Source organism: Sitodiplosis mosellana, unplaced genomic scaffold (genome assembly GCF_009176505.1).
Source record: "Sitodiplosis mosellana isolate CC-2019 unplaced genomic scaffold, AAFC_SMos_1.0 Smas_scaffold_6197, whole genome shotgun sequence".
Taxonomy (NCBI): Eukaryota; Metazoa; Arthropoda; class Insecta; order Diptera; family Cecidomyiidae; genus Sitodiplosis; species Sitodiplosis mosellana.
The window spans coordinates 3,823,809-3,847,577 of NW_022601438.1; the positions used below are offsets into that span (position 1 = coordinate 3,823,809).

Sequence of the window (23,769 nt, forward strand, 5' to 3'; positions counted from 1 at the left end):
TTTTTGGACTCACTCATTCACTCACTTCACAGAGATTGAAAAATACTTACACATAAAAGGAAAAAAGTGGAATATTGCAAGAGCCCTACCAAAAATAGCAATCAAATTCGCATTGTTTGGATTATGTTTGTTTCTTTGAAATTTTTTGGTGTGTGTCGCAGCGTTCCATTCCCAAAGAGCAGCATAACACAGTCATGCGGCGACGATGCCATCGATGGATATGTGAATTTTGCTTGCGCCGCACACATCGGATTCGCTTATGACTTACCGTGTACACATTTTTTTTGCTGTGTTTCTCTTCAGTTTCTTCGTCATCTTTTGTGAACTGTTGTGTGTGCAGACGAAGACACACAAAGATTCACAATGCCAGGCCCAATTGGATTCTATTTCATATTCGCAGTGTATTAAAATGATACGGTTTAAGTACATCGTGACACAAACACAAACCGGCCACAGAGAGGCGAGAGAGTAAAATCAAAAGACGATGCTATGAACTGAACGATTTTGAAAGTACACGACAAATTCGTTATACTTCAAACCAGTTATTTACCTTTGAATGAATTGTTGATGCCGCTGCCGTTGTTGCTGTTGCTGTTTCATTTTGTGCGATGCATGAATCCGAGATTGAACAGCTGAACGAAAGTGGAAAACTGAACATTTCGATCCATGGATGCTCTGAAGTGTGGCCGAAACCGTACAGTTTTATTCTTCTTCATTTTTTTCGCTCGTGTATTGGGCGATGGTGGAAGTTGATTCACCATCATCATATTGTTAAGTAATCCATTTCTTCTTCGTTCATTAATCTACATAATTTTCGATTGTTACATTCCACCGCAGCTGAAAATTTCATTTCACAGCCATCAAACTGAAATCAGTATTTCATAAATGAATTCTCAATCGATCGATGCCGTTGTGGTCGTCGCCGCCACCGCCGCCTCTGACACCGTGCAATGTCGTGACCAAAACCCCATCCATAGTTTTGTTTTGAAATAATTATTATGCGGTAATTCGGATTCCACCGAAAAAAAAGCAACACACATTCCGTTCGCCCAAAGGGAATCGATCCCTCAACATTAATATAATAGATGGATTACATGAAATAGAAGCACTGCGCTCGTATACCGACCAAATCGGTCAGATCGCAAACAAGATTTCTCAATCGATCGCCAAATTACCACTTCACAAGCCATTAGTCAAAGTCAGATTATTCAAAAGCGATCGTGATTAACAAGACAGATTCAAATTGGCAACTGCTTATTTCTCCACACATCGATGCAGAAAATGTCAGTGTTGAAATTTGCAATGGGCCACACTTCTACTTAGGGATCAAAAGTTGAGCCATAGCATGTAATGAAGAAGAAATAGACCGAACATATATGTCTAACTATAGTTCTTATTTTAATAGTCCGAATTATGAATGATTGAAACGATTATCGATTCGCGATGATTGTAAATTGATCAATAAAAAAGTTATTAGCCATTAAAATGATTCACCTGTATACATCTCCAAATGAATTTTTCTGGGTTCAACGGAATACTATCGGTCATTTTGTTTAGAAATGATCTTCAGAAATGATCACGACAACTCGTTACCAAAAATAGATCCAAATCGAAAGGTTACAGCGATCGTGATAGAATTCTACGTCAAAAGAATTTCAGCAATTCCATTGAACGTAGTCGCTATGTCGTTTATTATTATTATTATTTTCATGCGGCGAAACACACCATCATTAAATCTCAAACAAAAACAAAAATTAAAAATTTAGCATTCAAAATTCATGGGTTTTTTTTTTCTTCTCGCCTCGCATCAATTTCTATTGCGCCAAACTCCATTCATTCTCAAACATTCATTGTTCTTTATTATTCGAGTGTTTTGTAGTCAGTTTTTGCTTTTGGGCGGCTTTTCACATTTTTTTTTTCATTACAAGTGTTGAGTTGAAGCAGCAATAAAAAGCAACACTTGCTATAGTCAGATACAGCAATGCTGGACAATTGGCATCTGCGTTGAAGTGTTGAACGTGTTTTGTAGTCGAAATTGATATTAGAATTTCCATGCTATATGTTCTAATTGCCAAGAATCTACTGTTCATCGGATGTACTCTTGCAAAGTTCAACAAAACTTCGGAAAGTGAATAGCACGGGATGAAGCTATTGTAACGCCCATGTTCTATTCAAATATAAGATCATGGTATGGAAAAAAAATGTAATTTTTTAATACGGCTTAAGAATGAAACTCGCGCAAAATATATTTTTCTTTTCAATGTATTCAAATGTATGAATGAGACTGACTTTGATTATAATTAAAACCGAAATGTAATTATTTGTGTCGATGGCCTAAAATAAAAGAACAACCAATTTTAAATGAATCAATGTGCGGCACACAACAAGAGGGCTCTAACGGAATCGGCATTCGTTCGCTTTGATTGATTGTGTCCACTTCATTCAAAAAATTGAAAATTATCGCATTTATCTGGCATTTATTATTTGTGTTTCTCGTACTCTATTCAAAAAAGCAACACGAGTGTTTTTTTCACTCATTCTAGGTGGCAATATACATTGAAAGAGTTTAGCGATAAACGTCGGACTTTGAATCCGCACTAAGAATTGCATCAGATGATAGAAGTGCTTCATATATGAAGTTAGTATATATCACTATAGTTCCATTTATTTGTAGAACATTTGTAACGGTTAGTTTGTATTACAGCTTAAAATTTACTTATACCATAGTCGAAGGTTTATTAAATTACAATGACTCTTTAGAAAAATGCATCACATTTTTTCCTTCAGATTTGTTTAAATTTTTCTCATAACTGCAGAATATTCCCTCTTTAAAATATTTTTCTTTTTCCAGTTCATGAATTTTGATTTTATCCACTTGCATTTTGTAATTCGTTCAATTTAGTGTCTAAAAGTTCTGCGTCCAGTCGATGCATGCACAAAAACTCGCCGTTGATATGCAAAACGGGAATATCGTAACGATACTGTTTGAAATACTGACGATTTTCTGGTTTCGTAATGTCAACCTTTTCTAAATGCAATCGATGCATAAACGGTGTCAACTCTCCAACTAATTCGTCGCACAACGGGCACGGATACTTTGTGTATAGCGTTAAAATTGGCTTTTGTTGCAATGCATTGCTTTGCATATTAATATCATCACCGGATCTATACATTTCGGTTGATTGAATGAATAAGAAAATGAAAATGGGTCCCATTAGAAAAAATACAAAAACCAGTTTATTTTATTTCCATCGATTGAAATGCAAGAAAAGTTAAAATTACTACACAAACAACAAGAACGAAAACGATAAAAAAAATTTACAAGATCTTGAAAAATGCTAGCACCAGGTAATTTTCCTCTTACAATTTTTGGACTAAAACATTTGTTGCGCCGCCACCACCGTTGCAAATGCCAGCCACACCATATTCGTTGGGCTTCAAGGCGTGCACCAAAGTTGTGAGAATTCGAGCGCCGCTGCAGCCTAAACAAACGGAATAAATGAATTAGTTCTAATTTCGAAAATAATTCTGATCGTAACTGCTTGATTTCAGACACGATTTTTTCTTAAACTTTCTTACCAATTGGATGTCCAAGGGAAATGGCACCTCCACGCACATTGACCCGATCCATTCCAATGTCGAGAATCTTTCCATTTGCGCAAATGACAACAGCAAACGCTTCGTTGAACTCCCACAGACTGATATCGTTCTTGGTCAAATTGTTGCGTTCGAGCAAAGGAGGCACGGCCAATGCCGGTGCAATGGGGAAATCGATTGGTGCCGTTTCAGCGTCTTGGAAATCAACAATACGAGCCAATGGTTTCAGATTCAATCGGTTGGCTTCATCAGCCGTGGCCAATAGCAATGCCGATGCACCATCATTGAGAGTTGATGCATTGCCAGCGGTTACAGTTCCATTTTCACGCTGGAATACCGTTGATAATTTTCCAAAGCGATCGAAATCAATCCGTTTGTACTCTTCATCTTCACTAACCACCACTTCTGGACCGCGTTTCGGTTTGATTGTAACTGGAACGATTTCATCTTTGAATAAATTCTTTGCCCACGACTCAGCACTGCGTTTGTAGCTGTTGATTGCGTATGTGTCTTGCTCTTGACGTGTGATGTTGTATTTTTTGGCCGTGTTTTCAGCACAATTGCCCATGTGGAATTTATTATAGACATCAGTAAGACCATCGAAAACGATGCCATCGACTAAATTCACACCACCGTATGGTGTGACCCCGCGTTTCAGATAAAACGGCACATTTGACATTGATTCCATGCCACCGGCTACAATTACATTCTGAAATAAAAATAAAATGGAACAGTTCAATTTTTATTCTCGTCGGTTGAAAAGCAAGAAATTTTCAAATGAATTCAAAAGGAATTCATTGCTTAGTTCAATAACCTGACGACCGAGCATCAACGTTTGAGTGGCCAATGTGACTGCTTTCAAACCCGATGCGCACACTTTGTGCACCGTTGTGCAAATGGTTTTCTCCGGTAATCCGGCAAAAATAGCTGCCTGACGTGCTGGTGCCTGACCAAGTCCAGCCGAGCACACGTTGCCCATATAAATTTCATTGACTTTTTCAGGTGCAATGCCTGTTCGATCAAGCAATCCCTTCACAGCAACACCACCCAATTGTGTTGCCGACTGACTAGATAGGCTACTTTGAAAGCTGCCAATTGGTGTCCGTACCGCATCAAGAATAACCACTTCGTTCAAGACGGCTGAACGTTGATTCGAAAAGTGACGTCGGAAATTCACCATCGTCTGAACTAGGATTTTCTAAACGAATTGGTAAACATGACAAAAATAGATAACAACCGATCAAAACAACTTAAATTTCAACACTCGAAAATAAAATGTACGGATTTTAATACTTACATTTGATGAACGATACATTTTGTCGGCGTGTAAAATGTAAATGATTTTCAAAATAAATGCAACTCACTCCGACCAAAGCGAAATTATACTAAAGATGGAAAAAAATCGCAAGGGGATAAAAAAAAATGAATGATTATGGTGTTGATATCGCAATCAAATGGATGATTTTACTACTGAATGTTATAATCAAAAATTAAATTTAAAACGTCACTACAGCCCACATAGAACTGACTCGGTGACATATACAAATTGCATGATAAAATGGCGCAATTTTTCAAATTCATATCAAACCATAACGAAATTTTGTACAACTTTTCGAAAGAAAAATCAAAAAAATAAAGCAAAACTGCCTGCTTTGATGATTTCCATTCAATTTTAAATATTTTTTACCGAAATTTTAGACTTTTGTCATTGAATATTTAATCAATTTGGTCGATTCGCATTTTTCCTGAAGTCATTTTCGTCGTTGCACGCAGCGCCATCGGTGGCCATAAAATGACCTACATCCATATGGTTTTCGGTATGCATCTCATCAATGTATTGTATCGGTGTAATGTGTAAATGTAACGCCAAATCGCATACACACAAACCGAATGGAATGTGTAATAACAATAATATTTCGCAGTGATATTTTTTTTCCTGTCTCTCTCGTCTCATCATCATCTCTGTTCGTTTTCCTAGTTGAGAAAAAGAAGAAAAAAAAACGTATCAAACATAGCATCAGAGGCTGAGAAACGAGCATTTTTGTTGCTCTCTCATAACTACAACAATAATTTGTGCCCAAGCGAATTCTTTACAGAATTGATTTTTCACTTGAAATTTTGTTGCGGAAATACATTGACACACGCCAAAGCCACAAGCAGATGAACGCAATAAAAGAAAATCTCTTTCATTGAAATTGTGCGTGGCATTCATTTGAAAACAGTGTTTGTTCTTCTTTAAAAAAAATAGTTTTAATATTTAGTACACACTGTGCGGGAAAGAAACAAAAACCGAAAATTGTTTAGAGATAAAATAAAAATTTGCACATCCGTTTAATGGGTCAATCATAATAATATTCAGCTAGTCAATGGTAGACGTCAAAATTCTTCGAAACGAAAGTTTGTAATCAGTGACGACGGGGGAAAGACCAAAGTGAAAAAGAAATAAATTGATTTTTCATTGAATTGTACTTCGTCATTTGAGACCAAAATCAAATCAAATCATCATCGATTTAATATTATTCATTGAGTGAATAAGAAGTGTCGCAACTCACAATAAAAACCAATTTGATTTCAGCGCGTGTCAATAGTTCAAACAAATTCAATTATCGGTCGCATTCTCTTTTGCTAGCTCAACTTTTTAAAAGTGATAAAATTGTAAAAAAATATTCTGTGAGAAGCAAGAGACGAAAATCGTCGAAAATTTCGCACACGTTAAGATTTTCTGCAACGTTTGCCTGAATTCAGTCGATTTCATCACAGCTATGGATTATTAATCATATCGTAAGTAGAAGAATAAATGAACATTTGCTCGTTTTTCTAAGAAGTGTTTAGATATTGTGCAAAGCAAACAACAACAACAACAGGGAATATGGTTCCCCTGCAAAGCATAAATATAAATTCAAAGCATTGCAAAAACAAATGGCATTCAAGTTAATAAACTTTTCAATAAGATGAGAGAAGCGAAATGAAATGAAAAGAAAAGAAGCGAAATAAAGAAGTGTATGTATATAGTAGCACGAATATGTATGACATATTTGCCCTTCTCGTTCGCTATCGTTGCGCGAATGTAAGCGTTGTTGTTTTTTTTGTTTTCTTCTGGTGCTCTGTAACTCTGGTAAACATTCTCCATGATTTGGTTTCAGTGTCTCCGTTTCATTCGTAGCCGCATTTATTCAGTTGGTCGAACTCTCTCACTTTCTCCTTCGCTCTCGTTCGCTCCCGCTACATCTCTTTGCTGATTTTCGTGAACCTTTCATATATCCACAGTAAAACTTACACTGTACAAGTACGTTGTAAATTGCACTTTCATGTGTTAAACAAAATGTTCGCACACAAATTTGAGGGCGAAAAAAAAGAAGTAATAATGGAAAAATCGATATTCCATAGCAAAAATGCACTTATCTCAAACACATGAACAGCAAACAATCTGCGGGCTGCATCTAAAGAATGTGCGTTTTTCTTTTTGTTTCTTCTTCTTCTTTCAAAACAGTTTTGACGAAGATAAAAGAAGAAAGTGAGACGAAATGAATGTGGAAGAGATTCGTTTGCAGACATTTTCCAATTGGCCCGAAGATGCGCCCGTTGAAGCTCACCGAGTGGCGAGAAGTGGCTTTTTCGCCACTGGAAATGGTCTCGAAGTACAATGTCACTGGTGTGGCTTAAAAATTAACGAATGGGACTATGGTGATCAGGTAATTTTGAATTTCAAACATTTTTAAGTGGACAACAATAAAAACCGAGTAAAAAAACCGTTTAGCTGTTACAGGTAATGGGAAAGCATCGTCGATTGAAGCCAGACTGTCCATTTATCACAAATCCGACCGGTTCGGGCAATGTTCCAATGAATAATATGCAACCGTCTACATCGGAACTACCCGCAAATGATCTCATGAACGAACAATGTCGCCTAACTACCTATGCAAATTGGCCTGTAAGCATTGCCGTAGTTTTTTTTTTCTTCTTCAAACTTTTGTACGATTTCCGAAAGTAATGTTTCTTATGGCGAATTTTCTTTGTCCTTCTTAGGTTTCATTTATAATGCCACAATCATTAGCTAAAGCTGGTTTTTACTACTTTAATCATACGGACCATGTGAGATGCGCATGGTGTCAAGGTGTGATTGCAAAATGGGAAGTTGGCGACAATCCATTTACAGAACACTTGCGATTCTTTCCGAATTGTCCACGAGCCCAGCTCGGTCCAAATGTCGAAATTCAAACGGAAGAATCGATACGTTCGCTTGGCATTCAACAAATACGTGCACCGAAAAAAGAACGATACAGCTCATTGGATGCACGGCTACGGTCGTTTGCCAATTGGCCTAGAAGCTCGGTTCAATCGCCTGAAACACTGGCCACCGCTGGTTTTTATTATGCTAATACCGATGACCAAGTGCTATGCTTCCAATGCAACGGTGGACTTCGATCGTGGCAGCGTGAAGATGATGCTTGGTTTGAACACGCACGATGGTTCCCAAAATGTGAATTCGTTCAACTGGTCAAAGGTCCACAGTATATCGAACAAGTGCAGCAACAATCGAAACCGACTCTGGATGAAGCGATGTCTGGTGAACCCGTGCAGAAAGCCTTATCGATGGGTTTGAGCGAGGGAAGAATACGAGCCGTTACCAAATATCATTTAGAACGTTTTGGTAGCCCATTCAAATGTGCCGAAGCCCTAATCGAATCGGTGTTGGACTACCAACGCGAAGAGGAGCAACAACAGAGCTTAGAAGATGGCGATGACGACGAAGAGCAAAGTAGCTCGGCCATTGTTAGAGAGGGTATGTATTGATTGAATTGCAATTTTAAAATCTTTTTCATTTACATCATTGCTGTTGCATGGTGTAATACTTATTGTTATCAAATTGGTGGGAGGATACAATGACACATGATTGTGAAATACCAATAAACGCGTTTTTTCATTCTTTCTCACATATTGGTGAGTCATTGTGTATGTATTTTGCAATCAAAGTCATCACGTATCGCGTATGCTATATAATCAAAAACATCAAAATAACCACATAACACTAATCAAATGTTCTATTTAAAGTTGGCCGAATTTTAGATACGATATTCAATAATAATCACGATTCATCGTCGTCATCATTGTTATCGACTGGCACCGATGATTTTGTCATTCTTGATACGCCATCACATTTGGGCCAATTAGCCATCCATTCATCCACGGCAACGTCCACGAGCAGTAGCAGTAGCAGTAACAGCAGCAGCAGCAACAGTGAACCATCGAACTATTTAAGTATTTCAGAAGCGCGAGCAACGATAGAGGCTAGCACAGCTTCACCACAAAAAGACTCCACAACACAAATTGAAAATGATGCATCGGCTGCGGAAAAATCTGTACCTGAAACATGCACCAGTAGCAGCGCAAGCGGCTGCAGTGGAACAAGTAGCAAAAATGCTGAGAGCAGCGGTAGTGGCACGGGCATTGATAACAGCCAAACCGTAAGTAAACAACATACAACGCTTATCACGGAGAGAAATTGCAAGGTTTTTTCCTCGCATTAAATTGTTGTTTGCAGAATTTTTCATGCGACGATTGAATTTTTTTTTTTTTATTTCAATTGCAGAAAAAACTTTCATTGGAAGAGGAAAATCGTCAGCTGAAAGACGCACGACTGTGCAAAGTGTGCATGGATGACGATGTAGCCGTTGTTTTCTTGCCATGCGGTCACTTAGGTGAGTTTTTTTTTGTCGTTGTTGTTGTTCGTCTTTGAACTTGTGATTTTCATCAATCGTGTTACGAATTTATTTTGCAACAAATTATTCATTAAGTTTTAAATTCTTTTTTTGCAGTGACATGTGTGCAGTGCGCACCGAGTGTAACGGCTTGCCCATTATGTCGAACGGCAATTAAAGCATTTGTTCGAACATTTTTGTCATGAAGCGAATGGCGCATCCCTCAATTCAAATGAGAATTCCATTTGGGGAATTCAATTCATATTTGGATTGGACTGACTAAACGGAAAAATGACGAAAAGAAAAATGTTTATTGCCAAATGTTTCGTTTGTAGTGTGTCCCAGTATTATTAATATTACTATTATTATTTTTATTATTATTGTCGTTCCATGAGGGATTTTAGTTTGTCAATTAATTTTCATTTTATCTAAATTGTCCAGTGAACAGAAGAAGAAAACTAAACTCATATTTTATTTATGTCTTGTGACATTCCTTTCGATATTCATGTTTAATTCAACAGTGGAATTTAACGTTTCACTCATTTATTTTACCGAAATGGTCATTTCTATTCAACATAAATGCACAAGATAACATGATCCAATACAAAAATCAAATGAAATTACATGTTTTCGTACAATTTACAGGAAACTCGTTTCAAATGAACGAACGAACCAACGCTCGATACAACCTTAAGTTGATTTATTTAGATCACATATCTACAAATGTTAAGAAAAAATATTTATTCTAGACGAGAACAAAAAAAAACGTTAAACAAGAACCGAACAATATGGAATATGAATAAGAGAAAAAAAATTATTTACAAGATTTAAAACAAAAAAAAATTACATATGTACTTAGTTAAATCTATTTAGTTGTATTAATAATAAAATAAGTAAAAAAAAAAAATGAAATTGCAACTGCTTTTTTCCCTAAAGACAAGGATGGAATGGGCATTGACATGGTTTGCACCGTTTCGTTGTGAATGAAATTGATAATTAAATAATGTCTTGAAATATTCCGATCATAAAATAGAAAATCAGGCTTATTCTAATGAAACGACATTGAATATTTTCGAACATTGATCATAAGTACTGTTTATTCAAAGCCAAAATAGGTTGTCATCAAATTTTAAATTGTTTTTGCCTCAAATCATTGACTCAAAATGAATCAATTTGCTAAAATCTCACAAACACTTGAAAAACCTACAGGAATTCCAACATTTCCAACACATTCATGCTCGGAGAATGTCGGGCTTCGGTTGGTTGTTGGCGAGCATTGATGATTGTCAGTAGATTGTCAGAGCAGAAAATTTCCTTCCAATGAGAACACCAATGAACAGCAAAATTGATCCATTCACACAATAAACGAAACAAACTTGCCGATGTAGTTGTTCTTTATCTCTCTCTTCCTCTCTTTCTCTGTTCCCGTCATTCCACATTGCATATACTATACACTTTGAATCGTACAGTTTCGTGCATAACATTTTGCATACTAACAGCCGACAGTATTGTTCTAAACAGCTAATACATTGTTCACACGAAGCGATCAATGTATTGGTCAGTTTGACAGTTATGAACGGAGAAGTATGGAAGAAAAACTGAACGCGCCAAATATCTACGTAGTTTATACTGTTCCGTTGTGTATATTGGAATGCGAGACGCTTTGTCAGAACAATAAATGCACATGGTTCTGAGTAAACTTGTGACTGTCATAATTTTGCGAAGTGGTTTTGTGCTATAGATGATACGGTAAAAATGGGAATCAAAGGATTCGAAACATTCATCAGAGAGAATCCACATGAAAATATTGCTCAGGATGTAAACATTCATGATGCAATTGTCGAATGGCAACGGTAAGTAGATTTTGTCATTTTCAAGCGATTTGATTTTCGTTCAAAAAAGTGAAACATATATCTATACATACAGAGAGAACGACATGAGACAACCGACAATTATAATCAATCTCGTGCGTTTCGTTAAAATTTTGGCGAAAATCGATCGAAACAGTCTTATCGTCGGCGGACAATATGATATATACAACAAAAAGATCACCAAATTCTTCGAAAAACTGCGTGAATGGAATGCTAAATTGGTGTTCTTCTGTCGGCCATTTTTGAATGACATCGACGAAGCGACAATCGCAAACGCCTACAATCATGCCGTACGAAATAGTTTGCCTGAATTTATGTTGGATCAGATGAAAATGGGACGATGGTCGCCGTGCCATATGGATAAGCGATTTCTGTACAATCTAATGCAAATCTGTTCGGGCTACGGTGAAGTCTACACTCATATGCACGGAGCTACGTTCAACATTGTTCAGTATGCTCGAGAGCATAGCGACGAAGTACTCGCAATGATTGACAACGACACAGATTTTCTACTATTCGAAGGCGAGTATCAGTACTGGAGCTTGGCCGATTTGGATATTCTGCGTTTCCAGACCAAAAAGTACTGCTCTGACGTATTGCACGATCGATTAAAATTGAATACACAACAAATCCAAATGCTTGCTGCATTGTCACGATTGAAGGGGGATTGCATTCCAAATTTGGCCCGCGATATGGAAACCACAGAAAACAGCGGCAAAACAATTTTTAAGCTATCTAATTACGTCCGAGGTCTGGATAATCTTGGCGCATTGGAACGCATCGCTGCCGATATTTTCGGTGAGAATTACACGCCGCAACAGTTGAAAGAAATCCAAGGTGAATTGATTCGCTATCAAATGCCGGAACCAGATAATTTGAGTGGTCGCAACCAAAGTTTCCGCGATTTTGTGGAGTTTTCCAAAATAAACTTGTACTTCGTTTACGGTTTGGCCGTGGAAACAGTGTCAACAAACCAAGCGTTGGCATTCATCGACTTGCGTCGTCCCGATTCAACGGAATTCATTCAACTGATGACTACCATGCTCATGAAGCAGTGCGGAATTATTTTCAAGGATGTTGAAGAACGACCACATTCTCGTACTGTTAAAATCAAACGAACTCTGAATGTGATGAGCCCATCATTTGCAAACAAAAGCGATGAGAACGATGAACCCATCATTTATCCACCGAGTAAGTTCACAATCGATCTTTGTCATTTGGACAGACGGTCTTCTAAATTCAAAATCGTTTATTTTCTTCGAATTTTTCCTTTATTGCAGTGGACTTGCCATCTCTTCACCAAATAATCATTCAAGAAAAAGATACGTCTTTTGATGATACACGTTGGTTCATTTTCCGATGGATGCTCGGCTTGGATGATGAATTCATCTTGAATGTCCGAAGTAAATTCGAATCGAATTTCATGCGAATTGTTTCGTATACACTCAAATTTTTGCTATCGGTAAGTGTGTATGCGGTGCATTAAACGATCACTTCTATTAGGTAAGATATCGATTAAAATATGGTTTATTCCACAGAACCAATCGATTTCATTCCGTGAGGCCGATATTATTTTCCTCACCGAATTGAATGGACATAATATGGCCACCAATGCCACCAATGCCACTAATCAACGATGGCAACAAACAAACAATACTAGAAATGCCCCACCGGCTGCAGCACCCGGTTTTGCACCCACTAATCACAATATCACACCATTGTTTATCTCAGCAAATTGGCGCGACCCAAATAATTATATATTGCCAGCGCAGCCAGTGGCTATGGTTAATTTCCAGGGGATTCGACGACCACCACTCGTTATATCGAATTGGCGTGATCAACACGATCGCAACGACCGTCGACCACACAATTGGTCGAATTACAATAATCGTGCACGAAATACGCTTCCAACTAAGCATGATCGCAATTTCATTGACCTCGAATGGATTCAAGTCGCACACAAGTACACAATTGCATTTGAGGCAATTTGTCATTGCCTTGAATTGTGCGGTTTACGAAAAGAAACGGTAAGTTCAGTAGAGTGAAGTATCCCAGAATGGTCTGGTTTAATTGATAAAATGAATGTTGTTCTTCTTCACAGGACCTCATTCGATTTGATGCTTTGAATTTCCATGCAAGAATGCGTCGAGACAAAAGAGGCGATGCAGCAATTGATACCATGGTGGCCAAAATCAGAAATATCCGATTGTACTGCCGATAGATATACGCTGTATTTCTGAAAAAAGTTTCAAATAAAAATGCGTGCTTTCCGTTTTCTTACTTTTTATTTTGAATAGTCTACCTACAGTTATTTGTATTTGTTTATCATTCTGTTTCCATGTATCTTTTGCAATTCGTAACACGTTATTTTCATTTATACATTAGGGTACTGTAAACTTTTATCCCCACTTAAAATCAATTGGTTTGTATCATCTTTGTTTGTTACTTCTACTCGTTTTTCTTTTGAATTTCTCTTTTGGTTGTCCTCCCATAATATTTTAGTGATCGTTTTTAATACCCGAAATTTGAGCATTTGCATAGTATGTCTAAATATTTCGTCCGTTCTGGATTTCTGTTTTTCGCATCAATCATTTGGATTTCTCTTCTTTTATCCTCTTTTTTTGTTGTTGTTTTTGTTCTCTGAATGTTTATTGAATTAAAAAAATTTAACTATATATATATTTTTTTTTTTGGGGCATAACTTGGTGTCATGCTTTGCTCACTATTTTGTTCAATTAAATTTTATTCAAAAATTGTTGAGAAAAGTTTAAATTTACTATCGATCCAACAAAGAATAAGCTAAATAACAAATGAATCGCCTTACTTTTATCTTTATCTCTTGTATATGTGTGTGTTTGTTTGTCAATTTCTAAAAAGGTTTTTTTCTTCTTCAATTTTTAAGACGAAATTTATTTTTCCTCCACTTTTACAACAAGTTTGAATTTATTTTCGCCCTCATTGTGTGTTTCTTTTACTTTGCATCTATTCTCAATCAATCAGTGTTTTCTCCGTGAATGCTAAAATCATATCAACTAAACTAGAGATAATAACCAGAAAAAAAGCCAAACAAAATATCAAATGTCGAAAATCAATCGATTTTCAATTAAATTTCCATTCGTTTGCTTGCTTACTTCTATAACCTTGCTGCTATAAATGTTTACTTGCTCGTCACGCGTCCATTCATGCTTGTTTTGCTTTGCAAATAATAAAACTAAATATAGTATTCATTTACAGGCTCATTTATACAATATATATGTGTGTGTGTTTCTTTTTATTTGGGGCGGGGAGGAATAACATTTATACAAAATGCAATGAACAATTAATTGCCTCTTGTCGATAGGACAACATTTGATCGCCGAACGATTGTTTACATCATTTTTCTTATTCTTTCGAATACTCTTCTTTTTGGTATGGTTTTAGGTAATAAAATAGCAATAGCTGTCATCTGACAGTACTTGATTGACAGTGAAGCAAAATTCATTTTGGGATTAAATACGTTCCTTCTCATGTCCAATCAATGACCATCAGCATAGCTGATCGAAACATAATTCGCCGAATTTTCTAGAGAAAATGAAGAAGCAATAAACAAGGCTTAAACACCTCACTATCTATCGTTTGTAATAAAGGACTTTGGGCTATAAAAAACAAACAAAAGACCGAATTAATCTAGAAATTCATGCTTCAGCTCAATTCAATTCAATGTTTGCCTAAAACCTACAATTAGCTTCGGTGCTCTGGAATTTGTGATTGGCAACAAATGTGAAATGTAGGTGAAAATTCGCTGGTTTATTTAAGTTTTTTTTTTTTGGTTTGCGATTGTCCGTTTGGTATTCATTCGGTTCAATATGAGATTTTCTATAGAGTTCTTAAAGAATGAGTTAGCTCACTTGGATTTTTGTTGTTATTATTGGTGGTGAATTCATCACATACATTTCCATTCTTGCCAGAGCATATATTTCATTCGTATAACCCATATGAAAAAAATCCATGGATTTCGTTCCCCTCTTCATTTGTATTGCTTCTAGCTTCGATTACGCAATACAGACAAGCAAGCGCATTTGCCTAATTTATGACACATTTATTGTTGCGGTGCATTCCATGCAAATTGTTTTTTTTTCTTCTTTTCTCCACTTAATGGACCTATTTTATGCTTTGCATACGCCTTACAAATCTCTTTAGACACAAGCAATTAAATTGAAAGAAAAAAACGTTTCTCCCTTTGCTAAGCAAATATTTTTTTTGTAAATTTGTTTTTCATTCTTGCATTATGTTTCATTCGCCCTAAAACTTCTACACAATATTCAATACGGTCAATGTATTTACATTCTTATTACATACTTGATTGATTTTGTTGCATTGGAAAAATATAGATAGATTTTCTTGAGGAATTTGCGTGTGTGTTTTGCATACAATTTTTTCTTTTTTTTGTTGTTGCTCTTCTGAATAGAAATAAATACGTGTGTATGTGTGTATGGAGGAGGAAAAAAGTGTAAAAAATATTCGGAAGAAAGAAAATGGTTCATTTTTGGTGCGCACCATGGATAATGTAAATTCATTAACGGGCAATACATTTTCATGTAAAAACTATTCATTCCATCGAATAGCCATCGATGAAATGGACTCTCCTACTCAACATTTTACACTTGATTTCGTTCAAGAAAAACATTCACTTCTTTTCAAGTTTATAAATTCCCTGGTTCGAAGAATTTTTTGTTTGGTTTAAATTTCTAAGCGATCGAAGAGAAATGAGAAGTGGGAAAAAGGGAAGAAAATCTAGAGAAAAAGCATTTTACGGATTCAACTCGTTTAAGAATGGATATATTTAAATGAACGTAGAGCAAATAGGATACGTTTGAATGACAAAAGGAAAACGAAGAAATAATCAAAGTTTCGGCTAGTTGGGTGTTTTGTCGAAGCACAAATGAAGCACAAAGCTTTTGGCGACAAAGCGTATTTGCGACATAATAAATACACATTCATTATTTCCATAATCCAAACAGATTTGCCCTGTAGTGGTGTAGTGTTCATTGTCAAACGATTTTCGATCGCTTCTGATCGGTCTCAATATTCAGTAATTTTTCTTTCCGAATCTCAGTGTATCAAAACTGTGGCGCGTACAATAAAAATAACTTGAAATTGCATTCGGATTCTCCACACATTTCGTCACGTCTTCGAAAAATGTGACCTCAACTGTTTGTTGATGTTCGTTTTATTCGTCTAAAGAAAACTACTCGCGCTTCATTCGATTTAATATGTATTGTTCCTTCTTCTTCTTCTTTTTTCGGTAACATTTTCGAGCATTTTTTTTTATTTTTGAACTTTTTTATTTAGATTTTAATTAAATTTATAGATTTCAATTTTATTATTTTTTGTAAATTTATTTAACGTAATTTTTTTTTTTGCAATGTTATTTGTTTTTTTTTTTTATTTGTATGTTTTTTTTCTCATTATATTACTTTGAATACACTATTCATTTATTCAATAAATATTTAAAGGCAAGATTTTTTTTATTTTAATTTAAATATCTCTTTTTTAAATCGTTTTTGTTGTTATTGTTGGTTGTTCTTTGTTTAATATGACTGCTTTCATCATTTTTTTGCGATTGATAGAAAAAATTCACATTTTAGATGCTGTTTTTCTTTACATTCGAATTTGTTGTTGTCCTGCATTCGGTTTATTCTTTGTTTCGAGCAGTTCAGTGTTCATTGCTACTAAACAGACTTTTCCATAAGTCGCGCGTTACTGAGTTTTTTGGGGGTATGTTTTGATGTGCTGATCGTTTGATTTGTCGATATCTTTATCTAATTTGAGAGGAGAATATTCAATAAAACAAATTTGAAGAATTGCATGTTGAAATGCATGGTGTTTTAGTGTAGGTCATTTATGGCTGAAAAACGTGACTACTCCAAAACTTGAAACGAATTGATAAATGTATAAGTTTATGATTTGAAAAATTCCAATATTAATCAAATGACAGATAAACTCGACATGCTCTAACTCATTAGATCGATATATTTTTGTTTGTCAAAAGTAAAAAAACGAGAAGAGAATGCAAAACAGAGAGCGCTCGTTAAGATTTGACTAAAAACGCATTGTTCATTTTGTTTGATTTGGCAAACTTTTTTCTGTTTTTGAAGGGTCGAATGAGATCGAATGCAGCTTTCTTATTCCACAGGAAGCCTAGCACGGGAAGTGTGTTCGTATAGTGCAATTTTATTCTGTCTACATTATGAATTCATGCACAAATACGAAAGAAAAAACTCCTTCTTCTCTCGAATCAAAATCCAAAAAAGAAAACTAACAAACGCAACGAGAAAAACGAAATGAAAACGAATGTGCAAAATCATATATATTCATTATACAAATGCTATATGTGAATTATACGACCTGGTGATGTCAGACTCTGATAATCCCGTTAAATTTACGTGTTCGATGTGTTTATCATGTTTTGTTTTCACCTTCATCATCATCCTCATTATCATTGTTATTATTATTTGTTTGGAGTCTAAGCTACGAATGTGGATCGAGACGAATTTTACAACCCTTCTTACGAAAACGAAAGCTAAAAATTAGTGAATAACCTAATGTGGCGAGAGGAAAATCCTTGGCAATTTTCCACTTGAGCTGGGATTTCATGTTCCGAAATGATTTGAATCGATTTAAAGCGAAACATGCAGAGAATGTATTTGCATCCATGCCAAAGGGAATTCATTCATGAATTTGCCAAGGTTTTTCAACGCTTGAATAAACCATATTTACAGATATAAATTTTCATCATCCAATAACAAGAAAAAAAGTGTTTGCGTTCGATATAGCTCCTGGTGTGAGTTATGTGGGTGTATGTGTGTGTACAGAAAATCGTAGCATTCGTTTCTTTAGCGCTATTCTATTTCACTGTGTATATAATTGTCATTTATCCAAACTGTACAAAACGCAAAATGCTAAAAAAAAGTCCTACTCGTTTGTCTGTGTAAATTTGTGGCGCGCGCGTATGTGCATTTACCGGTTATATCAATTCTATACGCTAAATACGCTGTGTGTGGTGTGATGTGTGTGTGTGTGTGTTACTGCTGAATACTCGATGATAATGCGTTTTAACTGGCATTGCTGATATCTGTTGCATGTGACGCGATGTGTTAGAATGATTATATTGTTGCTGCTGCTGCTGCTGTTGCTGTTGTTTCATTTCGGTGCATGTTAATTGCTAATCAGGTTTTTTTTCTGAGAGAAAGATTTTTTCACTCCAAAAAAAATAATTGCAAGTAATTTTCTTACGGAAAAAAATGTTGTCAATTGTTATGTTGTCTATTTCTATACCATTGTTTTGTTTTGTTTTTTTCATTTATATGCCTATAAGTTTGCAATATCAATAAACATTATTTCGAAGGTCATTGTCATCGCTATCATTGTCTTCACCATTTAATTTTAATTATTTATTCGGTTTTGGTTTTCTTTCTATATTCCATTTTTTTGGTTTGTCTTATTGTTTTCCTTTACTTGGATTGTGAATATCCAAAACGTGTGTGTGAGTTTTTTTTTTTAAATTACGAAATACCATTTTATTTTGTACTCTTTTTCTTTTAGTAGAATATCGTTTGCAAACACTTTTTTCTTATTACAAATGCTCGTACATCGAAGTTTGTCTCTTTGATATTGTCTATCGACTTGTGTGTGTGTGTGTGTGTGTGTGTGTATATATATGTATGGCTATAAAAGGGTCAACGTTAAAAAGAGGACAGCATTTGAAAATTACACGTGGTTTTTTTGCTGTTCATTTCTCTTCTAAAGAACTCTGGCTGAATGGGAGTTTCTTTCTTTTTCTTGCTTCTAAAGAACTGTTTAGTTAGCGAAAAACAAATCAGCATACTCGATTACTGCGTGAGTGAGTGAAGTGAAATTGTGGCAAATGAACAATCAGTCAACCTGCCGTCAATAGACTTCGGATGACATGGAATGTGTATAATATGTGTTGGTGTATAAAATAGCCTTTTCCCTTATCGTGAGCCAATGTTCAATAGTTCCGTTCCTTTTTTTTGGTTTGATTTTCGATCGGAAACACAAATTCGTACGAATTGCACGAATTAGACGCGTTTCCACCATATGAATGCTGTTGTTTCATTCGCACTATGTGAACCTAATGATGATGGTTCAATAAAATCAAAAATTTGCTCATCCTCATATTTCTCATTTTCAATGTGTTCAATTGATCGCTAGCTTTTAAATCGTATTGTTGATTATTATTCTTGTTTGTGTTTTTTTTCTCATTTAAATAGTTAAGTAAGTACGTAAGTAAGCAAATATGCAAGTTAGTAGTAAGTTTTGTTATTGTTTTTCGAGAAAGAAGTAAAGTTAATCACAATTATAATAAAAATGTAATATATTTTTTTTTCGTCATCGTCTTCTACATCATTATCATTTGAAGGTGGCTAAATGTGTGCCATTTTATGTCTTTTTTCTTCACAAATTTATTTTTTTATCAATCGTTTGGTATGAGAAATGCTGGTTGTTGTTGTTGTTGTTGTTCAAATAACTCGATTATGTTTCATTCAATGAATTAAATCATACAATAGTCTAGATTTTGGCTTTGGCTTCATTTATACTTACGTTTTTTTCCTTCTTACAATATTTCTAGCATTTTTTTTTTCTTGTTCTTCTTTAGACTTTTGTTGCTTTTCAGAATAATTATTTATTGATGTTAGATTCATTTTTTTTAAGATGATTTCTTTGTATTTTGGGTTGTATCTATATGGGTGTGTGTGTGTTTTTTGTTTGTTAAAGATTTATGGTTGTCTCACCGTCGAAAAAATTTACTACATTTTTTAAAGCTTGTGAAGAAAAAACAAATATATAAAAGTAGTCTATATATGAACGAGAGAAAAAGATGTTCAATGGCAAGACAAAACAATCAATCGTATTTTCAATGCAAATAGAGAGTATACGTACTGCGTTGGGGAGTTCGTGTATATGTGTTTCTCTCTGTGTGTGTGTGTGTGTGTGTTCAAAGTATGTTTGTGTGTTTCAATATCAAAATGTTTGTCCAGCGCGTGTGTGTGTGTGTGTATGTGGCTGACAGAGTGTGGCATGTTCTCTCATTTCTCTAGAGGCGAGCCAAAGTGGTTAAGCTATGGGGAGGATTCTGTTTGTTCGTTCTTATTTTTCTTTCGGGAAGCGTATGTATATTTCTAACCTTGGGTTATTCTGTGTCAAGTGTTCAGCATGGTATTATTTTGTGTGTGTGTGTGTATGTGTGTGTGTGTGTGTATGTGTTTTTGCTTCTCATCATCATCATCATCATCATCCTACACACTCTATTAACAAATCTACAATCCGTTTTCAATTGTTCGTTTCTTTTTTATTTTTCTTTCTTTTTTTGCTTGATTTGATATACTATTTACTTAGAACCAGCCTCCACCACCAAGTTTTGACCCTATTCCACCGATGCCTTTACCGAACAAATTTCCAACTTTACCTACAACCACATTTGTTACATTACTTATATTTATATTTCCATCTTCACCCAACGATTCCATTATTGGTTGTGTTCTGGTACCTTTTCCGGCCGAACTGGCCGATGCCACCGATGCGGCACCCGTTCCATCGTCACCATCGAATGCACTGCGGATGGATAGAACAAAGATTGGATTTAAATTAAATTCAGATGGGAGAAAATTTGGAGGAGGAGGATAATTACTCATCGCCATCGGGATGATTGTTCATGGTCAAAGCACAGGTCGCCTCTTCCGTTTGCATGCGCTGCGATACCGTTTGATATGCCTTGGAGTTCAGTTTATCTTCCATTACGCCTTGTAATTCGAAGTCGGAATAGATTTTCTGCAACAAACACATTTGCATATTCAATCGATTGATAAATATTAATAAATGAACGGATATTAATTTAGCGAACGCTCTTAATCGAACCATGCATCGTTCACTCATTCATGGCATTCGGGTAATTAAAAGCAATCGTGCTCGCTTCGCTTACCTTAACAATATGTGCTAAACAGGTACACTGGTAAAAATGTAACGAATGTCCTAAACGCTCCGACAGCCAATTGCACAGCATATTTATTTGCGATGTATACCATTGTTCGAAGAATGTTAAGATCCAAAGTTCATCATTGATTTTACCACGGATTTGATCCATGTTGTTGCGCGCAAAATTCACATAGCCCTGACCAAGATCTTTACCAGACCCAGACACATTCTATAATTGAAAACAATAATAATAAAAGGTTACGACGGTTATGAATCATTGATGACTTGGTGCTGGCTTGCCAAAAGCAAAAACGAACACAAAAAATTTGTCGGCAACACTAATGAAAAGCGCCTTTATGACTTTCATAACTTTTGACATCATAAGCCAAGGTTTACATCGTAAGGCTCAGCCATTTAAATATGTATAAGTTGATAAACGTATTGGATTGATTTTCATCTTATTGTTCGGTCGTTTGTCAAAAAGCTCTTACCAAGAAATGTGCCGATTAACTCACCGTGAAACTCAGAATCGATCCAATGAAACTGCCTTCATCGTAGCGCGATAGTTTCGAAAGTGATGCTTCCAATACGGACATCAGTTTGTTGATTAAGCCCATATTCATGCTGGCCAACGTTTTATCGATTTGATCGTCAATTTTTGCATGATATTGATGCTGCAATTAAAAGTTTTTTTTTTCGAAGCCGAAAGAAAAACAAATTAAATTTTAATGCCCGATTTCGAAAAAAAAACAATTAAAATGGATTAGGTCAAGCGAAAACTTTTGTGCTGACCGAATTTGAAAAAGAAGAGTCCTTGGCAAAAAAAAGAGAAGCAAACAAAATTCTTACCACATCGACACCATCGACGGCACAAAGTTTAAAGCTTTGGTTTTTCGCATCTAAAATGACATTAACCATGGCGCACATTTCTGACGGAATGATATAATCGGTCGATATGAATGTAACACTTTTCTTGAGCCACGATTGGAATGCACCGTCGGTGCGTTGAATGCACGACTCAATCATGTCGCAGGCCATTAATTTTAATCGTTGTTCCAAATGTTCGCGGAACTCTTCGTCGGGCCAATGTAAATCACGTATAAACGATTGCAACGCATCCAATTTCCAAAACAGATCTTCCGATGTGGCGCATCCGTTGCCTTTGCTCTCCCATCGCTCTTTTTCGAAACCTTTGTGTATCGATTGAGCGATCGATGATTCCATTAAATCCACATATCGCACCACCAACGGTGCGAATGTATCACGTAAATGTTGATGGAACCGACCATTTTTCAAATTATCTAAAATCAATTGCAAAAACAAGATAGCGGCCAATGAACCCATACCATCGAAACAATTTTGAAAATTCAGCAACCTTACCGTCTGTCCTCAGATAATCATTTAAAATTTGGAATAATGGAAATGAGTCCCAGGTGTCTGGCGGTTGCTCAGCCAATACTCGGTCCATATCAACAGCAAACAATGACCAAAATATTTCTGCATGTTCAACCAGTAAGTCGCTAAACCATGCAAATGCCTAAAACAGCCGTAAGCAACGTCATCGTATCATGGCGGAGCGAGCGTGAGCGCGACATAAAATTTGAAAGCGTAAATGAACAACAAAACACAAACCGAAAGGGAAAAAAAATGAACAAATTTTATTAGATTTTGTCAGATTCTCACTCCAATTTGCGAATATTAAAATAAAATTCAAAGCTAATTTGCAATTATATATGGTTATTTTTGGTTGTTGGTTTAAAGAAGCAAAATTGTATATATATGACAAAAAAAAAAGAAATTTCCAAATTGAGCTGGTCAAATACAGCTGGCATATGATCTTAAATGTTTAACTTGTCTTAAATTCAAAAATTTGAATTGAAATGGAATTACAGGTAAAAATAAGAATGCTTTTTTTTGGAAAGATTTGCAGTACGTGTATGCTTGCCTACTCAGATGAATATATATAATAAATTTGAAGGAGAGAAAACAAAACAAACACAGAAATAAAAACCAATGTCTGTTGTTTGATTTGAACGTATCTAGAGAAAACTGAAAAACAAAAAAAAATACTTTTGAATGATTTTTCCTTCTATTTGTTTTTTGGTTTGTGGTAATTTTGTGACGTGATTTTGATTCTCTTCATGATTATCACTTGCCAAAACTGGTTTTCAATGCCAATCTTCTTATGATCGAATGTTATAATAACCAAGAAGAACGAATAACGAAAGTAGATCCTCAGAAATTTGATTACCGAACGAATTAGATTTTTTTTTTTATCATTTTGTCGAAAATAAAATATTGATTTTGCTTGCGAAACAAATGGATTTTGATGAAAACATATCATTCTGTGATTCTTTGTTTAGGTTTGTTAAAAACAAATGTGTTGAACAAATTGGTTTCCAAACAATAAATATTTTGAACATGCTTGGTTGATTGATTTCATTCTTCGGTTGTTTAGTTTTTTTTTTATAAATAAATTTGTGAGGGTCAACTTTTAGACAAAGGAAACACGTCATTCACTAAAACAAAAACTACATACAACATCAACGATAAGAAAACACAACAAATTTCTATGAATACTATAGCTGTGCTCACGATTTTTTTTTATCAAGATATCGTAATAAACT

The 23,769-nt window shown here is 35.5% G+C and overlaps 4 protein-coding genes across 9 annotated transcripts in view; 2 read left to right on the forward strand and 2 right to left on the reverse strand.

Moving 5' to 3' along the window:
• Window positions 1-2,244: 2,244 nt before the first annotated feature.
• Window positions 2,245-5,421, reverse strand: LOC129577313 (acetyl-CoA acetyltransferase, mitochondrial). 2 transcript variants are annotated; one of them, XM_055464107.1, is made up of 6 exons: window positions 5,285-5,421; window positions 4,895-4,982; window positions 4,412-4,795; window positions 3,580-4,306; window positions 3,365-3,482; window positions 2,245-3,165 (listed from the first exon to the last, which is right to left on the reverse strand). In XM_055464107.1, the coding sequence occupies exons 2-6, from the start codon at window positions 4,910-4,912 to the stop codon at window positions 2,868-2,870; spliced, it is 1,545 nt and encodes a 514-aa protein (XP_055320082.1). In that variant the 5' UTR covers window positions 4,913-4,982; window positions 5,285-5,421; the 3' UTR covers window positions 2,245-2,867. The 2 variants fall into 2 exon arrangements, with proteins under 2 accessions (XP_055320082.1, XP_055320083.1); XM_055464108.1 differs by lacking the exons at window positions 2,245-3,165; window positions 5,285-5,421 and having other exon boundaries at window positions 3,215-3,482; window positions 4,895-5,133.
• Window positions 5,422-5,436: 15 nt separating this feature from the next.
• LOC129577311 (death-associated inhibitor of apoptosis 2-like) lies at window positions 5,437-10,203 on the forward strand. Of its 5 annotated transcripts, XM_055464103.1 has the most exons (8): window positions 5,475-6,664; window positions 6,741-6,883; window positions 7,088-7,289; window positions 7,355-7,528; window positions 7,624-8,380; window positions 8,650-9,062; window positions 9,188-9,296; window positions 9,414-10,203. In XM_055464103.1, exons 3-8 carry the CDS (start codon window positions 7,122-7,124, stop codon window positions 9,500-9,502), a joined length of 1,710 nt encoding a protein of 569 aa, XP_055320078.1. In that variant the 5' UTR covers window positions 5,475-6,664; window positions 6,741-6,883; window positions 7,088-7,121; the 3' UTR covers window positions 9,503-10,203. The 5 variants fall into 5 exon arrangements, with proteins under 5 accessions (XP_055320076.1, XP_055320079.1, XP_055320078.1 ...); XM_055464101.1 differs by lacking the exon at window positions 6,741-6,883 and having other exon boundaries at window positions 5,437-6,378; XM_055464104.1 differs by lacking the exon at window positions 6,741-6,883 and having other exon boundaries at window positions 5,452-6,378; window positions 7,364-7,528.
• Window positions 10,204-10,866: 663 nt separating this feature from the next.
• LOC129577310 (uncharacterized) lies at window positions 10,867-13,454 on the forward strand. The gene is made up of 5 exons (XM_055464100.1): window positions 10,867-11,149; window positions 11,223-12,358; window positions 12,448-12,629; window positions 12,706-13,194; window positions 13,269-13,454. Exons 1-5 carry the CDS (start codon window positions 11,052-11,054, stop codon window positions 13,386-13,388), a joined length of 2,025 nt encoding a protein of 674 aa, XP_055320075.1. The 5' UTR covers window positions 10,867-11,051; the 3' UTR covers window positions 13,389-13,454.
• A 6,432-nt stretch (window positions 13,455-19,886) lies between these two features.
• LOC129577309 (calcium-dependent secretion activator) overlaps window positions 19,887-23,769 on the reverse strand; it is a gene marked incomplete in the record, with an annotated part of 26,844 nt that continues 22,961 nt past the window's right edge. The window contains 7 exon segments of the mRNA XM_055464099.1: window positions 19,887-20,636; window positions 20,718-20,782; window positions 20,859-20,998; window positions 21,150-21,371; window positions 21,658-21,816; window positions 21,992-22,443; window positions 22,523-22,679. Coding sequence (XP_055320074.1) covers window positions 20,563-20,636; window positions 20,718-20,782; window positions 20,859-20,998; window positions 21,150-21,371; window positions 21,658-21,816; window positions 21,992-22,443; window positions 22,523-22,679 — 1,269 coding nt within the window.

Bases quoted from the DNA above. Each gene is read 5' to 3' on its own strand.
- LOC129577311 (XM_055464101.1), top strand. From the start codon at position 7,122: ATGAATGTGGAAGAGATTCGTTTGCAGACATTTTCCAATTGGCCCGAA. The intron at 7,290-7,354 runs GTAATTTTGAAT...AAAACCGTTTAG, and splicing joins AATGGGACTATGGTGATCAG to CTGTTACAGGTAATGGGAAA. The intron at 7,529-7,623 runs GTAAGCATTGCC...TGTCCTTCTTAG, and splicing joins CTACCTATGCAAATTGGCCT to GTTTCATTTATAATGCCACA.
- LOC129577310 (XM_055464100.1), top strand. From the start codon at position 11,052: ATGGGAATCAAAGGATTCGAAACATTCATCAGAGAGAATCCACATGAA. The intron at 12,359-12,447 runs GTAAGTTCACAA...CCTTTATTGCAG, and splicing joins ACCCATCATTTATCCACCGA to TGGACTTGCCATCTCTTCAC. The intron at 12,630-12,705 runs GTAAGTGTGTAT...TTTATTCCACAG, and splicing joins CACTCAAATTTTTGCTATCG to AACCAATCGATTTCATTCCG.
- LOC129577313 (XM_055464107.1), bottom strand. The intron at 3,483-3,579 runs GTAAGAAAGTTT...CCGTTTGTTTAG, and splicing joins TTCCCTTGGACATCCAATTG to GCTGCAGCGGCGCTCGAATT. The intron at 3,166-3,364 runs GTAAGAGGAAAA...CGAAATGTATAG, and splicing joins AATGTTTTAGTCCAAAAATT to ATCCGGTGATGATATTAATA.